Source organism: Zeus faber (assembly GCF_960531495.2).
Source record: "Zeus faber genome assembly, chromosome: 17".
Classification (NCBI taxonomy): domain Eukaryota; kingdom Metazoa; phylum Chordata; class Actinopteri; order Zeiformes; family Zeidae; genus Zeus; species Zeus faber.
Window position 1 is genome coordinate 3,971,629 of NC_137204.1, and position 23,918 is coordinate 3,995,546.

Sequence of the window (23,918 nt, forward strand, 5' to 3'; positions counted from 1 at the left end):
TACTGTGGAAGTTAAGCATTGACAGCTGTCCTGCTCAATCAGAAACAAAAGTTACATAAACAGCTGTGAAATGCCCAGTGATTGACGTTACCTTACCACAGTACAGAAAAACATCTTAATTTATCTTTGTTTCCTTTCTTGTAACTTCTATGCAAGGAAGACTTGTTTTGGTTGTTAAATAAGTAGTGGTAACTTCACAAACGTTAGGAATAATGTGACCAAATGTTTGAAAGGAAGGTCGTTGAATCTTTTTCATGCCCATTTGTGGTTCTAATAACTCCCAATTTACAATGTTGCAGATCAAATTAAGATATTAGTCTTAAGCCCCTTTCACACATGCAGTCTTCCCCTCCAATGTTCCTGAACCGTTCCTGCATGGGGTCATGTGTGAATGGGAGTAGGGATCCATATTCCGGGAAATGTGTTCCAATAATTTCCTACCTCAAGACCTAAGCAAGCCCCTTTCCCATTTGCACTGAAAGCCGTTAATCTACTGACAATGTTCTGTATAGGCATCATGTTGGAAAGGGAGCCGGTGTCGATGTTCTGTAAAAGTCATTCCATACATTTCCCCACTCTCCGAGTAGTGTAATTTCCAGCAAATTTTACGAATATTTATTTTTTACAATTATTTATAAAATATCTTTGTTTTTGGAAAGAAAAAAGATTAGACAAAATGTCTAATGTCTAAAGTCTTTTTATTTTTAAATGTTGTTATTTTTCTTCTTAAAAATGCAACTCAGACCCACTCAGACTTGTCTTTTACAGTCGGGGTGCGGTGCAGGGACATCGGGCACAAGCGGAGTGAGTGGACAGTGAGAGAATGTAGGATTCAAAATTATCACACTGATTTAATAACATTGGGTTAGGATTATTGGGTCCGGGGCCTTAGTCCCCTCTCAGCGGAGGGGACCAAGACCGTCCGGGAGGGGCTGGGAGATGGGGAAGCGAAGTGCTGGTCTATAAACTAAACAGGTTCTGCTGCCTATTCTTCCTGGATATTAGACACCTCTTGTGCGAGCATTACGTACAACAGACTCCATACAGAACTTTTCCGTTAAGGAGGCTATGTGGGAATGACTACTAGGCTTGGACCGATATTCGCCACCATATGCGATATTTTCACAGTATCGAAATATAAGAAGCAGATGGAGGATATGGATGTGGGCACCCATCTGGGCCCCCCGCCTGTGGGTCACCCAGAAGTTGAAGTGGTGGGGGGCCAGGTACCACCGGGTGATCCACCATTGGTGTCCTTCATACGGTGGAGCCATTGGAGTGGGGCGGGGTCCAAATAGAGGGTGAAGGCCCTACCCAGGAGGTAGCGGAGGGTGGTGATGGCCCACTTTACCGGTAGACATTCCTTCTCTATGGTGCTGTACCTCGTCTCCCGCTCTGCAAGCTTGCGGCTGAGGTACAGCACTTGCCGGTCCACACCCTCGACCTCCTGGGAAAGAACGGCCCCGAGCCCCCAGTCCGATGCGTTCGTCTGCAGACAGAAAGGAAGAGCAAAGGGGTATGCAGTACAGGCTGCCCACAGAGAGCTTCTTTCAATCTGACAAACACTTGCTGGCACACCTCTGACCACTGCACGGCTCTGACAGCGGCAAATGCTGCATGCGGAGCAATGCAGCATTTGCAGCATTGTCAAATGCTGCAACACGTCGGCAAAGCATGATGTCTGTGCTCTTGCCGGGAGAAAGATGGTCACTTACAAGGGCTGCAGTGTGATCGGCCGGCTTTGGAACCTCCGATCCCAATTCGTCCCTCTTAATTGTTGTGTGGATTTATAGGTATACGTCCCACCCCCCCCCCCCCCTGTGGAGGGGGACGGTAGCTCAGTCGGTAGAGCTGGTCGTCTAGTAATCTAAAGGTTGCTGGTTCGATCCCAGGCACCTCCTGCTAGCATGCTGTAGTGTCCTTGAGCATGACACTTAACCCCTCATTGCTCCTGATGGCTGCGTCCGTCGGTGTTTGAATAATTGTAAGTCGCTTTGGATAAAAGCGTCTGCTAAATGCAATGTAATGTAATAATGTAATGTAATGTAGAGGACTGGGTATCCTCCCGCACCGGTTCAGCCATTTGTCCCAATTCTGACTGTCATCGTGGGTGAACTTTCAGTTCATGTTTTTCAATGTTTTGGGGAGGGATCTCAATTCTGGGAATAGCAGGTGGATTCACCAGCTGACACTTGGGCCAGGTGGCACAATGCCGCCACATGTCCGCCCAGATGCCTGGCCAATAGAAACGGGCCATTATCAGCTCAAGTATTTTTTCATGTCCTAAGTGACCGAGCCGTGGTGAGCAACCTGGAAGACTAAACCCCAGCGTTTTTTAGGGACTAACAATTGGGTAACCTCTTCTCCCAACTGAGCATCACAGTTCACTTGATATAATCTATTCCTAATCACTGAAATATGGGTGAGTGAGCACAGCATCTGCTCCCTGGATGGTCCCCTGTCTGGGCCAGCGTGGTAGGCGGAGGTGTGGGCGTAGGCCTCGTTGGTGCTCTGCGAGGTCTATGGCGACTTGGAGGGAGCCCGGTCAGTGACAACGCACCTAGCTAGCAGTGCGGGCTGGGAGATTGTCAATTAACTGTTTGGCTGCCACCGCCTCGACAACCACCACTGGGCCGTGTTCAGGAGCTGCTGGGCGTGCAGGAACAGCCAGCCAGCAGTGTCGTAGGGGGGGGACTGGAGGCACAGGCGGTGGCCCTCTGGTGTTCTCCTGGCCCATTCCATATCCGCCTTCTGGACGACAGCGTAGCTCATCCACTGCTCTGGGGGTGGGGCCGTCAGCTGGGCTTCACCCGAGAGGAGGGGAAGGGCCTGCTCGCAGTCCGACCAGCCAGCCGCCTGGGCGCAATCTGTTCAAAACTGGGGAGGAACGCCTGTCATCTTCTGTAGTGGGGGGACAGGGGGTTGGGTGGGGCGGTCCCTTGCCCTGTCCAGTGCCTTCCTGGATGAGGACCTGGATGGCCTGCTGGCTCTCCCCGAACACCTCCCGATCCCGCTCGCTGACCCTCACCATTTCCTGGAATTACAAGGCTTGCTGCTCCTGCATCGTGGTGAGGGCCGCCACCATCTGTCCAAGTGGGGAGGGCATCCGGCATTCTGCCTCATGCTTTACCATGTATTTCAGGCACCACTTGAATGGTGTTCAGGCCAAGGGTCAGGGATTGAGAGAGGGGAGGCAGGCAAAGGTAAAACAGCCAGGATCCAGGCACACAGCAGAGTGTTCACTCCTATCTCCAGCAGCTTGACAGCCAGTCTGGTGGGTACTATGGTGTTAAAGGCTGAACTGTAGCCAATGAACAGCAATCTCACATACCCCCAATTCCGGCCATCCAGGTGCGTGAGCATGGTGTGCAGTACCTGGGAGACCGCGTGGTCTGTGGATCAGAGCCAGTATGCAAACTGTAAAGGGTCAATGGTACGAGGGAGAGGGACACAAATGTAGTCCTTAATCAGCCTCAAAGCACTTCATGACCACTGAGGTGGGGGCCACCGGTTGGTAGTCATTCAAGCAGGCTGGAGAGGCGTTTTTCGGCACAGGGATGATGGTGGACCTCTTGAAGCAGGACGGGACCACTGACTCGACCAGGGAGGCACTGAATATCCTAGTGAGCACAGGGGCTAGATGGTTAGCACAGGTCTTCAGTACTTGCCCAGATATGCCATCTGGGCGCGCAGCTTTCCTGGTGCTCACACGCATCAGAGCTGAGAGTGCTTGCTCATCCCCGCCTTAGCCTTGCCAGCCTCAAACCGCGCATAAAAGAAGTTCAGTTTGTTGGCTAGAGAGGCGTCCACGCTTGTGGCTGGGGAGGGGCTGCAAGAAGAAGAAGAATCTTTAATTGTCACGCAACACACCACACTACAACACATGCATACACGCACAAACTGTAGTTAGTAATAGAGCGCGTCTATTGTGTCTGGTGTCCTGTTGCTCCATCTGTAGCTCCACTGTGTCCCTGTATGTCCGTTTAGCGGATGCCGTTTGTCGGATACAGGACCGTCGTTGCTGTCGTTGTTTCAAGTCCGCATAGCACATCATATTCAGTAGCAGCCATTTGGAGAGGGCAGCTGGAATATGACAGCCCAGGCAGATCCCTATTGAGTCTTTGCTCAGATCTTGCCTGTAACGATCCCTCTCAATGACGTAATTCTGGCCGGCGCGTGGAAAAGCCCCCAGGCTGCATCTTTTTTGTCTTTAACTCATTGTGTGAGAGGTAAACCTAACTCTCAGAATTGGAGCAGGGTTTGTTTTTTGTTTTGTCCTACCGTGTGCCGTGTGCGCATCTTATAAGTTATTATTACTTATTACTACTACTCTTGTTATTACTACTACTACTCTCTACTCATGTTTATCACATGATTTTGCTGTTTTACCTATTGCTTCCTACTTTCTGTTTTTTCTATAACCACTGTATTGGAGCCTCCCAGTCTAAAACTTTCACACAATGGTACAGTACTTGTCTCTAATTGTTGCAGTACACATTTTTTGAGTGACTACCGAAGCAGACCGCAGGTAAAGCCTTGGGCCGTCTCTTTGTTTGCACTTAATGGCCGATCATTGTGTCAATGTGAGACACACCTAACCCATACATATGCAAACGCAGAACCATTGATGAAAATCTCCACATCCCAATGGAACAATCCACCCCTTTCTCACTGAGAGGTGAAAATTCCTTTCTGTAGAGGGGGAATCAAATATCCAGGTTACTATTATATAGGTCTTGTTAATAATTCTTAATTAATAATTGGCGATTTATTTAATAGTTGGCAACATTTTATTGTGCCATTGTTGTTTTTTAGAATTTAGAAAATCAATCTATTAAATGGGGGGTGAAGGGGGACCGTTTGTCCGACAGAGGCTCAAAAGCAGAAATTTGTTGTGATATTTCACAATTATTTTAAGTAAAATAAAAATTTGATAGTTCAAAAACCCTCATTTTGAAATCAAAAGGCCAAGGACTAAAACCTATTAATCCACACTTGGCCACTTTAAAAAGGGGCTAGTAAAACTTAGTAAAACTAGTCACTTTAATGTACAAAGTATTTGCAAAGCTGTTTTGTCTTACCTCTTAGTAGTTTATTGCAGTGTTTGTCTTACAACACTGTGTCTATCTTACCATTCAGTATGACACTGCATTGTTGTGCCCCACGACTATTTAAGATGTCCACTATCAAGTTGACTCACTGTCATTATTGTCTGCATTTTATTTTGTCTTTCTTTTAGGTAAACACTTTTATATTACTTATACTACACTCCTTCCTTCCATTTTACATTTTAAATTTTTGTTTAAAAAGTAACTGTTTAAATACTCTTTAAATTATGTTTTTGAATACTGTTTTATATTAATCACTACTTAACCCTTATTTTACATATTATTTAAAGTTGAGTTGGCTCAAGAGACGAAGGATACCATTACTGGTAATGATGCTTGCATTGTTATCAAGTATTTAACAATAAACTTGAAACTATAATTACATAGACCTAGTTTGAGTGCTCTCATTACAAAGCTATTGAACTTTGTAATTAAAAAAATGTAAATTAAAAAAACAGCTCCCATTTTGAATTTAAAAAGCTGTGCCCTGTTGATTAAAATAAAGCATTAAGACCTGTTCTCATTCATATGACAAAAAAAACAATTGAACTATGAAAGATGACCTCTGGTCAGTGTTCAAAGGACAATATCTCAGGAAATGGGTTAGGGGTGAAAGTCTGATATCTCTCTCAGAAATGTGATTATGTTTTTGTGAAGTTAGCGCCATCTCATGGTGACACAATGTAATTGAATGAATGGGCATGTTACCAGTTGAAATTAAACATGCCCTGTCAGGACACATGAGAGGGAATTTCAGCTGGCTAGGAGCTGCCTGGTGGTTGGCTGGAAACTGGCAAGAAGCTCGTTGCCATTCGGCCGTCAACCGGCTGGGACAGCCCTCTTCAAGTGGCTCCTACTGTAGGTCCGATAGTGCTGCGTCCGTGTCCGCTTGCGGTGGAATATAAATGGCTATGATGATGACCGTGCTGAATTCCCCACGGAGGTAGAATGGAGGGCATGAGATGGTCAGTTGTTCAAGGTTCGGCGAGCAGGAGTGGGAGAGAGTCTTGATGTTGTTGGGGTTACACCAGCTGCTGTTTATCATGAGGCAGAGGGCTCCACCCTTGGATTTCCCTGACTCCTGACCTTTCTGCGCGGAACACAGAGAGGGACTTGGCTGGACGTATGGCATGATCTGGCACCAGCAGGTTCGGCCATGTCTCTGTCAGGCAGAGAACGCAACAGTTTTTCATGTCCCCTTGGAATGTAAATCCTCGCCCGAAGGTCATCCATCTTATTTTCCAGGGACTGGACACTGGCAAAAAGGATGCTGGGCAGATGTGGACGGTAAGGTTGTGCCCAAATTCCGCCTCGCTTACCGCTATGCTTCCTCCTGCGGCCGTCCCATGGAACAGTGACTGCATTGTTGTTGCCATTTTCTTGATTAAAAGAGTTGGCACATAGAATCTCTGCCAGCCACTCTGGATCAGTGGATAAAAAGTCCCAAAGTTGTTCTTTCGGGGAATTTTTTTTATAGCCATTATCGTCTTCGTAGGAGATCACTGCCAATGAGTTTTTGATGGACATGGCGTAGTAAAACGGAAAAAAAAAAAAAAGTAAAATGTGCGTGATCTACATGGAGCGTTTGTGCAGGCGACCACAAGGGGCGGCGCCAAGCAGCGAGGGTGTTCGGAGGTGTGTTCCAAGCAGGTGCTGGTGGTGTGTGTACCTGTGATTAGTCCACGTGTGTGTGTCTGTCCTTGTCCACTGGTGAGTGCACAGGACTCCCAATTAGTTTTGGTGTATGAGGTTGGAATTATATCGTAGCGCCTCCAAGCAGCGGAAAAGGCCATGCAGCCACCACTGGGCCCCGAAGCCAAATATACATTCCACGACTGCAGGAAAGCCAGAGTACCATGCCCTGCAGCCACAGCAGACCTGCCATCACCCAGGTAAGCCGGGAGCCCGCAGAACAACAACCACGCACGGCTCAGAGGAGAATAAACCAGTCCCAGAGAGCGCAGAGAACCCAGGTCGCGGACGCCAAGCAAGGACCACAGGCCCAGAGCCAGGTCCTGTGCCGGCAGACCAACACCACGGCAGAACTGCCTGTCCCCATGCCCACTAATGTCCTGCGCAAAGACGTGGCCGGCTATACTGCAACCTGCTAGATGCCCCACCCGGCCAAAAGACCCGAGCGCCCACACACGTAGCCAAGTGCGCTATCTATCTGTCTGTCTGTCTACTGTATGTATTATACAATATAAGATGAGGCATGGCTGAATGGGAATGATGGACTGTTTCATTTGGCCGGTTTGGCCTGGCTTCACACTGGTACAGACAGACAGGGAAAAATAGAGCAGTAAGAACAAAGGAGGAGGTCTTGCCATCATCTCCAAATACTGAATTTGGCCCCAGGGATTAATAAAGTATTATCTTAAATGGTGGAACCCTGGACATACAACGGTGAAGTCAAGCATCTGTCAAGCATCTGTCAAGCGAGAAGGTCTGCTGCTTCCCCAACAATAAACCATGGATCGAGGAGGACATTAAAATAAGACAGGGAGGAGGCCAGCAGCAACAACAACAGCAGCAAAGTACACGCAAAGACGTCACCGGAACCGGGAGTGGTAGCTCTCACCGGAACTGGAAAGGTCACTCAGGTTGGAGATGGTTAAGTCGAGGTATAAGGTTACGTTAAGTTGAGGTATAAGCTAAGCGAAAGTTAAGTTTAGGTATAAGCTTTGCAGCAGCAACGACTACACCAGTAAAGGTATAAGGTTAGCGGCACCAACAACAGCACCAGCAGCAGCAACCACGTCAATACCAGCAGCAGACAACAGCAGCAACAAAAACAGCAACAGCGCAAAAGGGACGTCACCGGGACCGGAAGTGGTAGCTCCATGCTCCATAATCCAGTCACGGTCCTTTGATTAGCGACCCTAAGTTACGGGTCAAGTCTCCAAACAGACCTCGGGAGGGAGATCCTTTTGACTCTCTCTCTCCGAAAACACACCCTTCTTATGATCCTCTAAGTGTAATATCACAACAAAAACTACAACAACAGCAACAGAAATAGCAGCAGCAGCCACAAAACAACAACAGCAGCAGCAACATCAACTCCAGCAGCAGCAACAAAAAACAACAGCAAAAAAAAGACAACAGCAACGCACACGTAAAGAAGTCACCGGAAGTGGTAGCTCTCACCGGAGCTGGTACGAGGTATAGTTAAAAGACCACTGCCTGTGGACCTGAGAGTTCTTGCTGGTTCGTGTATAATTAGCATTTATTTTATATACTGAGGTGCAAGGCCATTTATAGCTTTATATACAAGTATACCCATCCTGGCTTATACTTCCTCCGGGGCCACCGGCCACCATCCAAAGCATGTGCATGTGTGTGTGTGTGTATGCATGTGTTGTAGTGTGGTGTGTTGCGTGACAATTAAAGATTCTTCTTCTAATTCTTCTGCTTAAGTAGGAGAATCTTAAAATCAATTCTGGTTTTGACGGGGAGCCAATGTAGAGATCTAAGAATATGTGTGATATGTTCAAACATTTTTGTCCCAGTGAGAACGTGTGCAGCCGCATTTTGGATTAACTGTAGCCGCTGCACAGCTGATTTTGGGAGGCGGGTGAATTGGCCATTACAGAAGTCCAATCTACTCATTATGAAAATATGGATTCATTTTTCGGAGTCTGCTTTTGACAGGCAGTCTCTTAATTTTTAAATGTTTTTTAGATGGTCGAAGGCTGATTTTGTGATTTGATTTATATGGCTCTTAAAATTTAGATAGCGGTCTATGATTAGTGACTGTAGAAGACTATCATTAAGCTTCGTAAAGTCTTCTTTAAGTGTCCCCGATTGTTTGTTCCTGAGATCGTTGGTTCCGACGTGGATAAGAACAGTGGAGGCAGACAGGTTTTGATCCAGCAGCTGTGGGATTCTGGAGTCTATATCCCGGACGAGAGCACCCGGGTAGCAGATGGTTTTAGCCGCAGGCAGGGTGATGTGTTGAACCATGGAGGAGCCGACAATGAGCATGGATGGAGGTCCGGCAGCAGAGGAGTTCCGAGGGACAGCAGCAGCCGAGCCAGGAGAGCACCGTAACCAAATTTTAAATAGGTTTGACACTCCATCAAACCTATACTGCTGTCCTCTTCCCCCTCCCCGTCTTTTACTGAAGACAACCCCAACCCTACCCTCCTCCTCCCTCCTTATCACCCACGACAACAACTTTGCCACAAACATCTGAGTCCTTCCCTCATGGCTGGATGGCCCAAAATGGCCCTGCAGCAGTCCCTGATGAGTGACTTCCTGGACTCCCTGCAGGTTGTATACCAGTTTGTATTGCGGGCACTGTCATCTACCTGCTGCACTAAGCGCACTCCTATCTGAAGAGGCTGGGAGTCACTGAGTCTTCCCAAGTGACAATGGACTCCTCCATGGTCTGCTATATCACAAAGGACAACAACAAGTAGCACAATGGTCTTTTATATTGTTTTTACGCCAAAATTAGTAGGTATACCCAGGTTTATTAAACACACGTAAAACTGCTCAAAAAAGGCAATCATGCTGTTCCCATTGACAATAGACTGACTACAGTATGCTTTTCATTCATTTTAGTCACGTTCAACGTCAGGAACATGGCGGAACAAGGGACGCGTCATAGTTCCAGTGTGATTGGGGGGGAAAAACAGTAGACGCAGCATGGAGTATCCAGACCTGCACCAGAGCACCGGCAGCACCTGATGCCAGTCCTTCGGCAATGGGGGAGTGTGGAGACACGGCTTGGGGCGATGCTGGAGTGGCTCAGACCCGATGGGGAGTGGCTCGGAGCCCAGTGGGGAGCATGGGGGTTCTCCGCTGCGGTCCCCACGTATCGGTCCCCACATTCAAAACATTTCATGGTCCCACATGCGGGGAAGAAAGTCAATAACTTCTGATTTTGAGTTTGGATTTTAAATAAGATATGAAATGATCTAATATTACATGGATATTCCTGTCTATTTATGCGCCAGCGTCCGGAACTGCAACGCTCGTCACATCCCGCTGATAAAGGGGTGAAAATTTGCAAAATCTGCAAAATCTGCTCTCATCGGCAGTCATGTTTCCATGACTGCCGATGAGAGCCAGAACCAATAAACTATTATAACTATAACTATAACTATTGCAGGTTTGTCCCGGGACTGAAACCTGGGCTGAACGATTTGGCTAGGCGGCCACCTATCTCACCTTTAGAAAGAGCCAAACCTGGTCAGCCCTATTGGTTAAATTGTGTAACATAAAAAAAACACTTTTCTTTTTCAATCGCAGCCTTTGCGATTACTCTTTTACTTTTATTTTTTTGTTAAATTGCAATGTCTGTTTGAATTTGATTAATCGTTCAGCCCTACTAATGACAAATGCCAGATGTTAGTGGGTGTAACCAGGTTTTGGTGCAATGTGAAAGGGGTATTAGAGAACTTTGTCAGATAGTGTGACAACAACCGCCTGCGGCTCTATATCAGGATGACGAAGGAGCTGACGGTGGACCTCTGGTGAAGCAGGAAGCCCCCAACCCCTGGTAGAAGTGGTGGACTCTTACTTGGTGTGTAAATGAACAGTAAACTGGACTGGACCATGAGGCCCTTTTACAGGAAAAGGACAGAGCTTGCTGTTCTTCATTCAATGTGTGCAACAGGATACTGCAGATGTGCTACCAGTCGGTGGTAGCCAGCGCACTCTTCTTTGCCATTGTGTGTTGAGGTAGCATCAAGGCTGGTGGTGCCAACAGACTCAACAAGCTGGTGAGGAAGGCCAGCTCTGTTGTTGGGCTTGAACTAGGCAGTCTGGAGGTATACATTGGAGGTCACTTTGGACTTCTTTGGCGCTTTCTTGCAAATGGACATTTGAACCAATGCACTCATGCTTACTTGGATTGCCTGAGTCAATTTTTCAAATGGATAAATGCACATCCGTGTTAATAATAATAAAAGAGGGTATAAAATGGATGGGAAATAAAAGGCTAGTCCCCTGCAATTTATGGCACAGTCAAGGGGAATAATTGATCCATTCCCCCACTCCCCCTCCTCTCCAGAACTTTGAACATTCTCAGGCTCCCCATACAGTTAAATTATTTTTCTTTTCGCAGTTATAATTATATAGTTTAATTAATAGTAGTACTATAATTATTACTACCACCGTTAATATTGCTATTGTCCTTATTACTATTGTTATGATTAGTGTTGCTTTTAGTATTATTATAATAACATTCTTACTATTACCATTAATACTTCTTCTTCTTCATAGGTATATTTTACCATTGGGCTATACATACAGTATATTTACTATACCAGCATATTTACTACTACTATCATTGCATGTTATTGCTGCACACAGTTGCTATATACTGCATCTGCTAAATTACCTATTGTAATGTTATAATGTAATGTTATATATACAATGGCCCACCTGCAGATATTGGGCAATATACTGTATACAGTATATTGAATTTAAATTCAATTTTTGCTTCATTGACCTGCTCTGTTCTGTCAACTTCTGCTGCTGTAACATCTGAATTCACCCAGGGGATTAACAAAGTATAACCTTATATCTTAACTTAGCATATTTACATTTTTCCCCCGTTTCCCTCTCTTGTTTATTTATAGAACGCGTGAAAAGGGCTTCTGTCAGCCGTACCGCGGCATTGCCTGTGCCCGCTTCATTGGCAATCGCAGTATCTATGTTGAGTCTCTACAGATGCAGGGAGAAAGTGAAAACCGCATTACAGGTAAGAAGAATGATGCTTTTTTTTCCCCATCACGGGAACTCGCTCACCTCAGTAATTCTCGTCTAATTGTCATGATGGACATCATATGTGGGGCAGTGGCTCAGGAGGTAGAGCGGGTCGTCTAGTAATCGGAAGATTGCCGGTTTGATCCTCTTCCTGGTAGCGTGCTGATGTGTCCTTGAGCACTAGAGGGGTTTAAGTCCTTGACACTTAAACCCCTAACTGCTTCCCGGGCACCGCTATCTGGCAGCCCACTGCTCTTAGATACGTCAGTTACTAGTAAGGGTAAAATACAGAAAAAGGCATTTCGTAGCCTCAGTACTTATACTCTGTGTAATGACAATTAATTGAATCAAATCTAATATGTGGGACAAAATATGTGGTAAATATACAATATCAGGGCCACAGCTCTGTAATTGTGTAGTATTTTATTGTCATAACCAGTGTTAATTTTGACAGCTATTTTTACTTAGTTTGAGTTATTCCTTGAAAATACCTGTGTTTTATTCACATTTAATGGTTTTCATTCCTCTTAGTTTGACTCTAGTTTTAGTTAGATTTCATATTCGATCTTGGAGTCACATTTCCTCCACCATTTCTCACGGACAACTCCCTGCTTTGTATTTGATATTTTCTCCCGACAAATAGATCAAAGAAATATCCCCACAATCCTCATCGGGGATTATACAACAATTTCTCCGATTCAGGGGTGAATTCACAAAAGGATTGCACATCTTTTGTGGCCACGAAATATGGTAATAACGCAGAAAGAAATTCGCAAAGCGTGAAATGCACCCCTAGCTGTGCTGCCACGCAAATAGTGTCTCGGTGCATGGTGCTATTTGTGCGTATCTAAATTAGGTTTTATACATACATTTGGCCCCTTTCCATGCAAATGAACCTCATTGCAAAAAATGTCAAATTCACATACTTGAGCGCTAATAGCCAGACACAGAGTAAAATGATTACTGTCTTCAGAGTTGGTGGTAACTGCATGGACAAAAAAAATGGCAGCAGTGCCTCGGCTCCCAGAGCTACCTGTCAACATTGGGATTTGAAAATAAGGGAAATTGTACCACGGGATGCCAGACAATTTCCCAGACAAACCCCCGACTTGCCCCTCCCGTTACACACTCCTTATGAAGGCATTTATAGGGAGTGTCACGCCCAGACTTTCCAGTCATCTGTAAATAATATTTTGACATTATTATTCTAATTGTTATTATGCACTCCAAAAGCAACTTGTCGAAACTTTGAATAATTTATTGTACAAAAAAGACGTTACAAACATTGACAAAAATGGTAGTTCCATAGTTCCTATTAAACTCAAAAGATATTGGAAAAAAAGGAACGAAACGTCCCTTTCCTCCAGACCTTGTACTAGGGTGCTGGCTGGGTAAAGTATGGGCAATGTCCAGGTCCAATGATATGAACGTTTGCATTCACACAAACAGCTCATACGAGTGAAGTCTGGATGATTTCAGATTTACAGTGCATGTGTGAAAGCAGCTTTATTAAGGAATGAAAAGTATGATGTATGCGATAATTTATTATTATTACCATTATCATACTACTGTATTATTACCATGTTTTTATTACCATTGTATGTGGGTAGACGGCAAACCAGAATTTACGTGGAGAAAGCGACTAGCCGACTCTACTGCGCATGTTTGCTGCGCCTGCAGCAGTAGATGCCGTGTTCTCTGGAATATAGCACACTTAGATTAAGTTAAATGGCTTAAATAAAAAACGTGGATTCATATAAAAGTTGTTTTTTCTATTTATTAATTGCATGGAGGCTGTTGCGGTGGACACTATGGTCTCCCATGGTCCGGTTTAGAGTCTGGTGATAAGTTGCGGCTCCGGCTTATTACTTATATAGGATAATATTATAATTAAATATGAATAATTAATGATAAAATTGCCAGTGAAAACCAGGTGATCAGCCATTGATCACTCAGTTTACAGGTCATTGATCACTATCAGGAAACAGATTTCTGTAGATGTGCTCATTCTTTAAGCCGTTATAGGTTCATGTGTTTAATGGGAAATTCAGTTTGAGTACTGCAGACAGTGTCTCAGACAAAATAAGAAATTCTCTTTTAGGATTCTTTTATTTAATTTTAAATAACACTTTAAAGGCCAACTAGTCATAAAAGCTGTGTGTGGCTCGTGAGCCGTGGGTTGAGTATCACTGGGTTAGACTGGGTTAGAAAAACTTTTTTTTTGTTCTGCAGCCTTTGCAATTAGAAAATTTTATTCTATTACACTGCGATGTCGGTTTGAATTTAATTATTCATTTAGCCCTACCCCTCAGTATGTTATTGGGAGAAAATGTGGCTGTATTCCGGTATCAAATGTAATTGTTCTCTTTGATTCTCAACAGTTGATGGTGTGGTTAATAGTTTGGCACCACTTAGTGGAGCTTTGTAATATGACTTAGAGTGTAGTACTATTTTCCCTGTATGGGGTAAAACAAGACCATGCTCTATTAATCTCCTGTGGGAGATTTGGGAAAATTGTATGACTACACCCATGACATTTTACCTATAATTAGGCGTATTTTAGAAGGTGTTGAGTGAGTTGTCACATGGAGTTTGCAAAATATTTTTCAGGTCTCAAATTACGATGGCTAAGATAAGTAAGACAGATCTACTAAATATACATTATTTATGAAAACATTAAAAAAAATCTATTCTCCCACCATATTTTAGTCTCATTTCATGTCACGTCAATGAAATGTTCGTTTGTCCTGTCTTACTCACAGAAAAAACGTTGTTGACGATCATTCATCAACATTTAAATGTTAATTGAATTAACACATGCTATAACAAGGGTCCCCGAAAACCAAGCCTAAAACAAAAGAACAGCAAATGATTACAAATATTAAACAATTATATTACAAGAAAGTGGTTATGTTAATGGCGTGCACTTCATTTAATCAAAACAGTATCCAAGGTACTGCTAATAACCAGGTCACAAAATAATACGATTTTAAAAAGATAATAGGAATAAAATACAAGTCATTGATAATTCAATACAATAATTCCGCTCCTCAATGAAAGTGTGCTCCAAGAGGTGTGTGTAGATGTAGCCCTAAAAAAGATTATACTCACTCCATAGGCTGTTAGATGGCATGAAATGTAAGAAAACGTATTTCCTTCTTACTATTGCCAGAGGGAGTTATGTTGAGTTTTCCCTTGAGCTTTTCTCAGACTACAGACATATTAATTTGGTTCAATTGTACTAAGTTAAAAATATTAATAGTAGTAGTACTTCTTAGTAAGTAACTAAATAATGCCACTGTGCCCATATAAAAATGTAAACAGATTCTTCTTCTGACAGTAAAGATGTGTTTCAGAGGATATAAAGATAATAATAATAAACACTGAATTGAAAAGCGAACTGTAGGAACTGTAAGCAAAACACAAATCAAGCGCTAGTGTCACTTCACTAACTAAACTACACTACTCAGTTGAGTGTGGAAGAAGCTATACACTTGTACTGTGAGATGTCTGTTTGCAAATGTTCTTCGATATTTTGAATAATACTATAATCCTTTTTGATTTAAATTTTTAAATCCTTTTAGATTTAAAACAACTTTTTTGCAGTTGCTATCATATGATTATGGTGTGGGGATGGTGTGGTGAGCAGCCACACCTGACCTGGATCTATGTGATTGGGATCAGGGTGGCTGCATACCTGTTGTTCATTGGTTGGTCTAACGAGCAACAGGTTAAATCCCCCATTCCAACACACACTTAATATAGGAGCCTGTGTCATGACATGTTCAATCTGCTCCTGGGCTAATTCCAGCCATATGATAATATTAAATGATGATATATTAAAATGTATCATATATTATGGTAGCTCAGGAGGTAGAGCTGGTCGTCTAGTAATCTAAAGGTTGCTGGTTGGATCCCAGGCTCCTCCTGCTAGCATGCTGTAGTGTCCTTGAGCAAGACACTTAACCCTTAATTGCTCCTGATGGCTGCGTCCGTCGGTGTTTGAACAATTGTAAGTCGCTTTGGATAAAAGCGTCTGCTAAATGGGGGGATGGTAGCTCAAGCGGTAGAGCTGGTGGTCTAGTGATCTAAAGGTTGCTGGTTCGATCCCAGGCTCCTCCTGCTAGCATGCTGTAGTGTCCTTGAGCAAGACACTTAACCCTTAATTGCTCCTGATGGCTGCGTCCGTCGGTGTTTGAACAATTGTAAGTCGCTTTGGATAAAAAGCGTCTGCTAAATGAAATGAAATGTAATGTAAAAAAATGTAATGTAAAATCAATGTAAATTAAGATATATGTTATATCATGATATGATACGATGATGTCATGATATATTTTATTAATGTAAAGATGATAATAATACCAATATCAATACCACGTTGATTAAAGAGAGGTACACTTTGTTAAACTCTGGTGACTTCCTCTATTTTTTTCTTTTTTTTCTTAACGAAAGCTGCCTTTACAATGATCGGAACTTCCACGCACCTGTCGGACCAGTGCTCCACTTTCGCCATCCCCTCCTTCTGTCACCACGTCTTTCCTCTATGTGACGAGGGGGCCCGGGGACCCCGCCAACGGCAGCTCTGTCGGGACGAATGCGAGGCCTTGGAGAGTGACCTATGTCACACCGAGTACACCATCGCCCGCTCCAATCCCATGATCCTCATGCAACTGGAGCTCCCCGCTTGTCACCTCCTGCCTTCCCCCGGATCGCCAGACGCTGCCTCCTGCGTGAGGGTGGGGGTACCCGCAGAAAAGCTGAGCCCTTGTAGGTAGACATTTGACACTAAAATACACAAGGTTTAAGAAATTGGGAAAATGTATCTATATGCAATTAACGATAGCCTCAAGCTATGTATCAACAATTCACATCCCAAGTGTAAAAAATAATAGTAATGTAGAGAAAATGGAAATTGTGCATGTGTATTATATTTTGTCTATATACTTTGAGGTAAGTGATTTGGGGTCTCTTGAGCTTTGTATCAGTTTCAAGTTTCGAAGTTTTTTTCAAAGCATACCATCATAGCAAGTTTCATGTTAGCACTGAAATGGTTACCCTTCATGTCAATTTTCAAAGGTGCAGATAAATAGAAAAGTGACTAAAATCTACTTAAAGTGACTCAAAGTTGAAAAGAAAATATGCACATTTAAGAAATATATATTTACCGAAAATTAAGAACATTTTACAAAAAATTTGAAATGTAAGCAGAGAAAATTATGTTAAAATGTTAACAGATCTATCTTATGTTTCCATCCATAGCTTATGTCATGTTCCCATTATTTATAGCATTTATTGCAAACTTACCGCTCTGCTGCAGTTTCTCACTGTGCATAGATGCAGTCCAATGGGACAAACATTTAAGCCTTAAAAAACATGTTCAGTCTCCTTTTACAAAACAGGAAACTCGCAATATATGCACTTGTCTTCGTGTATTTTTTTACCTGTTTTGAATAAAAGTAGTACCACAATTGGTACAGGACAAAGCATAAAGTTGGCTACAGCAGTTAAAAATGAAGCGGCAACGTCCTGTTTCTAGTTTAGTTTCTAGGTTGGTTCAGATTTAACCAAAGTAGCTGATATGCGGTCCAAAAGAGTCAATAAAGCTCCAATTAGTGCACAATTAAAATTGCTTTTTCTTTTTTTTCTGGTATAACCTTAAGCCTTTTTAAAGGCTTAAATGTTTGCCCCATTGGACCGCATTTAAGTACAGAGAAAAGCTTCAGCAGACTGGTTGGTTTCTCAATAGCAAATCATTCAGTGAGGTTGTTTATGTGATTTATTTTGTTTTATATGATGTGAAGTGTCTGAGTACCCTGAAAAGTGCTATGCAAATAAAATATTATTATTATTATTATTATTATTGTTGTTGTGCAATGAACATTAATAAATGATGGAAACCAGCATTTGAATAAGTCCTGGCTTTAAAAATTGTGAATCTATCCTTTTTTTTCATTAGAAAATGTGGGTAGTCAAGTCATCTTTGACACAATTTAACTAATCGTTGAAGAATAAAGAAGAAATTAATTAATATTTTCAGAAAAGTTGACAATTTTCCTCCCGAGTTTTCTTGGGAGAATACTAGCATTTCTAAATATGTGAGCTCACTTTACTTACCCTCTTGTATTAAAGATTCCCCACCAGACCACAGCTGCTACAATGGCAGTGGCGATGACTACAAAGGCACCGCAAGTATCACCAAATTGGGCTACCGGTGCCAATCGTGGAGCCTCCAGTATCCCCACAGCCACCACTTCTCACCCATGGAGTATCCAGAACTCCGGGGAGGTCACAGTTTCTGTCGTAACCCTGGGAGTCAGATGCAGGGACCTTGGTGCTTCACCCTTGACTCCCAGGTTAGGGTGGACCACTGTGACATCCGGTCCTGCAGTAAGTGCTCGGATTTGACTGTAGTTTGGGGGGGGTGTACTTTCATGCTTTCTGATGATTCAGCATTTTTTTCCGGAATAAAGCCCCTTTCCCACATGGAATCCATAACATTGCTTGATAAAAAAATATCTGGCAAAGGCAGTAGATAGTCATTCACACATTGGCCTCCTTTATGGAGAAGTTCTGTATGGAGTCTGTTCCAACATTAATGTGCTTTACGGTACAGTACAGTAATCGCTGACGGTGAGTACGTTATGTCCAGTGTAGATGCAATCGTCTGGACAATCTGTTGGCAACGGATGTAAAATCTGAATCGGTTTCATTTTTTTCCCTGCCTCTCAGAGACCAGCATCTCTCTTCCTCTCTCCCCACCCCTCTCGGACAGACTCAGTTCCCTCGACTGACAGAGTGGGGACAGAGACCCTATTCCCGGAAGCAATAACCCTAACCCAATGTTATTAAATCAATGTGATCATTTTTAAACTGTCCTTCACTCTCTGCCTCTAGTGAAGGAACTTTCCCCACCCGTACCATCCCACCCGAGAATGGAACTGTTTCAGTTTTTCGTCTTTGCTGCCGAATGTTTTTTTTCTTCCGGAAACTTTTGAAATATTTGTATGAAAGACATTTGTAAAACCCCACTATTTGTGCTTTGGTATTCGGATTTGGCTCCACCCCTACTTTACGTGCTTGTCCCGGCAATGTTACTGCTTCCATTCACAGCTGTACCGGCATTTCCCCAGAAATTATACTAGGTAGGAGATTTAAAAAAACACTTTTATGGAACATTGACACCGCCCTTTCCCACATTACGCCAATATGGAACATTGCCAGTGGATTTACGGCTTTCATTAAATGCGGGAAAGAGGCTCCACATTAACCCTAACCCTACAATATTGATCCCTGAAGAAATCTTTGTCCAAATCGCAGTCGTTTCAGGAAACTGAAATGTTTGGTTGACTGAAACGTGAATGGGTATACATGAAAAATGTGTATTTGCATTGTAGTTGCAGTTTCTACCTGGCAAACCCTAACTCACCTGAGGCACCTCCGCAGCTGGAAATTGCTGCGCCCAGCGGGTGGATACAGTAAATTGTTATCTGTCAAAAGTAGTTCTAAATGTACCTGCATTCAAAACAACTAAGATCACGTCTTTGGGTTCTGTTATTTTACTCATCATAAAGATGCAAGATGTATCTGTGACTGAGAGGTAGGGCATAAGAGAGTAGAATCAGGAAGTTGCTCCGCTTGTTGTTCCCTGAATAGTGAAGGCTAACTGCTTTAGCCAACATTATGCCACTACCTACACTACCACTACCTACTCTTCACTCTTGCAGTATTTATTGTTACACTAATGTTGTTGTTACACTAATCTCTGTCGCAATGTAGCTTGAATGTTATTCTCCCTTGTAAGTCGCTTTGGATAAAAGCGTCTGATAAATGACTAAATGTAAATGTAAATGTAAAAAGTTAACATGAGTCCATAAATGGCTATGACCTTTAATGTAGTGACAGCTTTTAAGTGTCACCTCTTCTTTATCTGCAGAGCCGCCGGAGAATCTCAGGAAGGAAATTCTGTACATCCTGATTCCCAGCATTGCCATCCCATTGGTCGTTGCTTGCATTTTCTTTATGTTCTGTATGTGTCGCAACAAGCAAAAGGTCCCTAGCGACACTCCGATCCGCCAGCTTTCACCTCTGCCCAACCAGGATGTGGAGTTACCTCTGCTTGGTCAGCGCAGGCACCAGGTAAATTACACACGTAATAAGGTACCCTTACTTGTGTAGATAATTTTGTGCACTCGCACAAACATTGAGCTTCGTGATGTTTCCTCTACCGTAGCATACACTAATCCACTAATCCTGCCTGCTTATCCCCCCCCAATCAACCAAGATTTTGAATTTTAACTGAAATAATAAGTTATTCTAATACTTTGTGTCCAGATAAATCCATCCAGGAGAGTCGTGTCATGTGCTGTCTGGTATTTAGGTGTACCTACAACATGTAATGCTTTTAATTTAGTATCGGTTTTCCTTGAAGAGAGTTTAAATTTCCAATGACTTGAACGTTAACCCTTCTTATAATTTCAAGATTTTAAACATGTAGTTACCACAACGAAACTTCCACCACGTAAAAATAAAAGCAAAGCCTGGTGGACAAGGTCTTCAGAACATCCTGACATCTCTTCACCCACAAATTGAGCATTTCTAGGGGAAACACTAGGCGTAGATGTTTCTGTGCATTATTAGGGGTTCTAAAACTGGGGTCTGCAGTCCACTGGGGTGCCCTGAGAAACAAATTTGTTGGGGGTCCGTTGCCAAATGATTGTACATTTATTAATATGCATATTTTCCACAAAGTATCTTTACTGAACCTCACTAATGATGGTGGGTTGTTAAAATTCTTACAGGTGGCACAGCGGGAGATCAACCTATCATCGGTGCGTTTCATGGAGGAGTTGGGGGAGGATCGTTTTGGAAAGGTCTACAAGGGCCATCTGTACAGCGTGGGTCCAAATGACCCTGGCCAGGTTGTGGCCATCAAGACAGTGAAGGACAAGGCTGACGCTGTACTCCGGGAGGAATTCCGCCAAGAAGGTGCACTACGCTCACGCCTCCAGCATCAAAACATTGTTTGCCTGCTGGGCATCGTCACCAACGAGCAGCCCCTCAGCATGGTCTTCGCCTATTCGGGCCTCGGTGACCTGCACGAGTTCCTGGTCACACGCTCTCCCCATTCAGACGTGGGGAGCTCTGATGACGGCAAGACAGCGAGGTCTGCCATTGAGCAAGTCGACCTCCTCCGCATCGTCATTCAGATCGCCGCAGGCATGGAGTACCTCTCGAGTCATCAAGTGGTTCACAAAGACCTTGCCGCCCGCAATGTTCTTGTTTGTGAGAAGCTCGCCGTCAAGATCCAGGATCTATCCTTTTTCCGAGATGTGTACTCGGCCGACTACTACGACCTGCTCGGTACGCAGCCCTTCCCAATCCGCTGGATGCCCCCGGAAGCGATCGCTTACGGTAAATTCTCCACCGACTCGGATATTTGGTCATATGGTGTGGTGCTATGGGAGATTTTCAGCTACGGCCTGCAACCGTACTGTGGTTACTCAAACCAGGACGTGATCAAGATGGTGCAAAGCTGCCAGGTGCTGCCCTGTCCTGATGACTGCCCACCCTGGACTTACACCTTAATGATAGAGTGCTGGAGCGATGTTCCAACAAGGCGGCCCTGCTTCAAGGACATCCATATGCGCCTGCGTGTCCAGGAGAGTGCGTCAAACTACAACAGCTCCGTCCAGACTTCCGGCACCAGCAACACGACTCAGACCAGCTCTATGAGCACCAGCCCTCTCAGTAACATGAGCGTTAGTACAATGAGCACGTCACGTTTCATCAGTCCGAAGAAGAACTCCCCTTACCCCCACCCGCAGTTTTTGCCAATGAAGGGTCAGATGCATCAACCAATGGTGCCGCAACACCTGTATATCCCCGTCAATGGGTATCAGCCCATGGCAGGGTACCCATATCTGCAGAACTTCTTCCCCATGCACATTCCTATGCAGATAGCTCACCAACCGATGCATAGCCCAGCCCCTGTTGTGACCAAGTCAGGCTCACAGCACAGTGGCAGTGGATCTACTTCCACGGGCTACGTCACCACTGCCCCCTCCAATAACTCAGAGCATGCGACCCATCCTATTGACGATCCCGAAGATGGTAATGAAACCAGTACCCCAGTGCAGGAGGAAACTGCACAAGACTTGCCAGTACTTCAGGACAAATTCCTTGATGGTGATGAACCTCCACATGCCGACGAGATAGCAAGGTCCTGCTCAGAAGCCTAAGAAACACTGAACAACAATAATGAACGATCTTTTCCGCAAATTCAACTTGGCTCGTCCCAAAAATGCAATGGGCTGAATAAACAATACTTGCTTGTATGTCTTAGATGCTAATGTTGCTATTGACTTGATTGCTATCCCAGATTGTTAAAAGGCAAATTGTTTGTCTCAGGTTAAAATATCAGGATAATATATTATGCTCCTTATGAACAAGTAAATATAGGTCTCCCCAAAAGATCCCCAAAACATGTTTTCGAAGTTATTGCTGAAAATACCACTCATGTTATGCATTCTAGCCATTCTAACATGCCTCTACCACCATCCTATTCTCAACGGAAGTTTCTGTGGGTGGCACCTCCCTCCCATGGCCCCTAGTTCAGTGACCCAATGGGGTTTGAGCATGACTTCCGAGTCTGTTGTATTTAGTCTGTAAACTTATGTCTTAACCTTGTAACATTGTTGACCTTGTAGACCTAACATATTAAGTCTACAAGGTCTCATTTAAAAGTTCAGACTTTCGTTGACATTTGGTAAACGCCCGAAAATAAAATAAATACATCCACGATGAAAACACATGATTTTTATTGGTTTTGTTTGCAGAAATGCACAGCAGATCAGGTGGAGCAAATGACCATATAAAGAAATCAGTGACAAGCTGACGTCAGCTCCTGCAGAGTAGATAAAACCTTGGAAACCTAGGGTTCAGAGCGGTCGGACGCCCTGAGCGTTTTGTTCATTGCGATTACTTTGTCATTAGTTTACCTCAGAAGTAATAAAACAAACATAATAGGCCCCCTTTAAATCCCAGTGCCGAAAACTTTGAGCAATATTTAAGGAATGCTGTTTTCTTTAAAATAGTGACTTATTTCACTCAAGGAAATCCATAGAATTAGCTATTATTTCTTAAGTAATATAGCTGAAAACATATTTTTTCAAAGCTAGCAAAACAATTTTAAATAAAACAATTCCAGGCCAGTCAATTCATTTCGATTGAATTCTCTTTTTTTTGTAGAGTAATTGTCTTCTCAAAAATAATTGTATTTTTCAATGTTAACTTGTTTATGAATGCAGACATGGAAGTTGTTTTTTATTGAATTTTTTATGTCCCAAAGTAATTCAGGAGAATTTCTTGTTTTAACTGTGGCTGTGTAACATTCTACATTTTCCTATCAACAACAGACATTATTGTAGATAATGTTTTTTCTAGCATTTTATAATATTGCAGTTTAGCGAAACACTGTGTCTAGCAAGAAATAACCGAGTTAGATTCAGCTGTGCATGTTACACAAATGTGCTGGAGTGAAGGTTCAAAGAATTGTTAAATTATTGTTAAATTATTTTTATTTTTTTGCTGAAATGTATGTTGTCATTTCTAAATATACATCCATGTAACAATTCTAAAACAATTTATTCCAGTTATAAATCAGTATTAAGTAGTAATAAGTATTAAGAGTATTAGGAAAGAATTGGGGGGAAAGCACACTGGCAAAGAAAAGTGGGCTGGCTACCACAGTCTGATAGAAAATCCGCTGTAGCTTGTTGCTCACATTAAAGGATCTGACCCTCCTCAGGAAGAGCAGCCAGCTCTATCCTTTCCTGTAGAAGGCCTCTGTGTTGTGAGTCCAGCGCCGATTTTTATTGATGTTCACCTCCCCCTGGATGGAAACAGGGGGAGGGGGCTTTCTGTTGGAAGTCCACCACCAGCTCCTTGGTTTTATTGATGTGATGTAATTTGTTGATGTAATTACATTTGGAACTTACAGTGTACTTTAACCTTTTATAGATTGCCTATGCTTATTGTTGTTGTTGTTGCAATGTTGCTATTGTATAACTGTTTTTTGTTAAAACTGTAAAATAA

At 43.3% G+C, this 23,918-nt stretch overlaps 1 protein-coding gene across 1 annotated transcript in view; it reads left to right on the forward strand.

Moving 5' to 3' along the window:
• The window catches only part of ror2 (receptor tyrosine kinase-like orphan receptor 2), a 34,613-nt gene extending 10,695 nt beyond the window's left edge, over nucleotides 1-23,918 (forward strand). Inside the window, exons 5-9 of the mRNA XM_080018226.1 lie at nucleotides 11,699-11,820; nucleotides 16,278-16,592; nucleotides 17,955-18,212; nucleotides 19,759-19,961; nucleotides 20,624-23,918. Of these exons, the coding sequence (XP_079874352.1) occupies nucleotides 11,699-11,820; nucleotides 16,278-16,592; nucleotides 17,955-18,212; nucleotides 19,759-19,961; nucleotides 20,624-22,063 (2,338 nt within the window). The 3' untranslated portion in view covers nucleotides 22,064-23,918. The remainder of the gene's footprint in view (nucleotides 1-11,698; nucleotides 11,821-16,277; nucleotides 16,593-17,954; nucleotides 18,213-19,758; nucleotides 19,962-20,623) is intronic.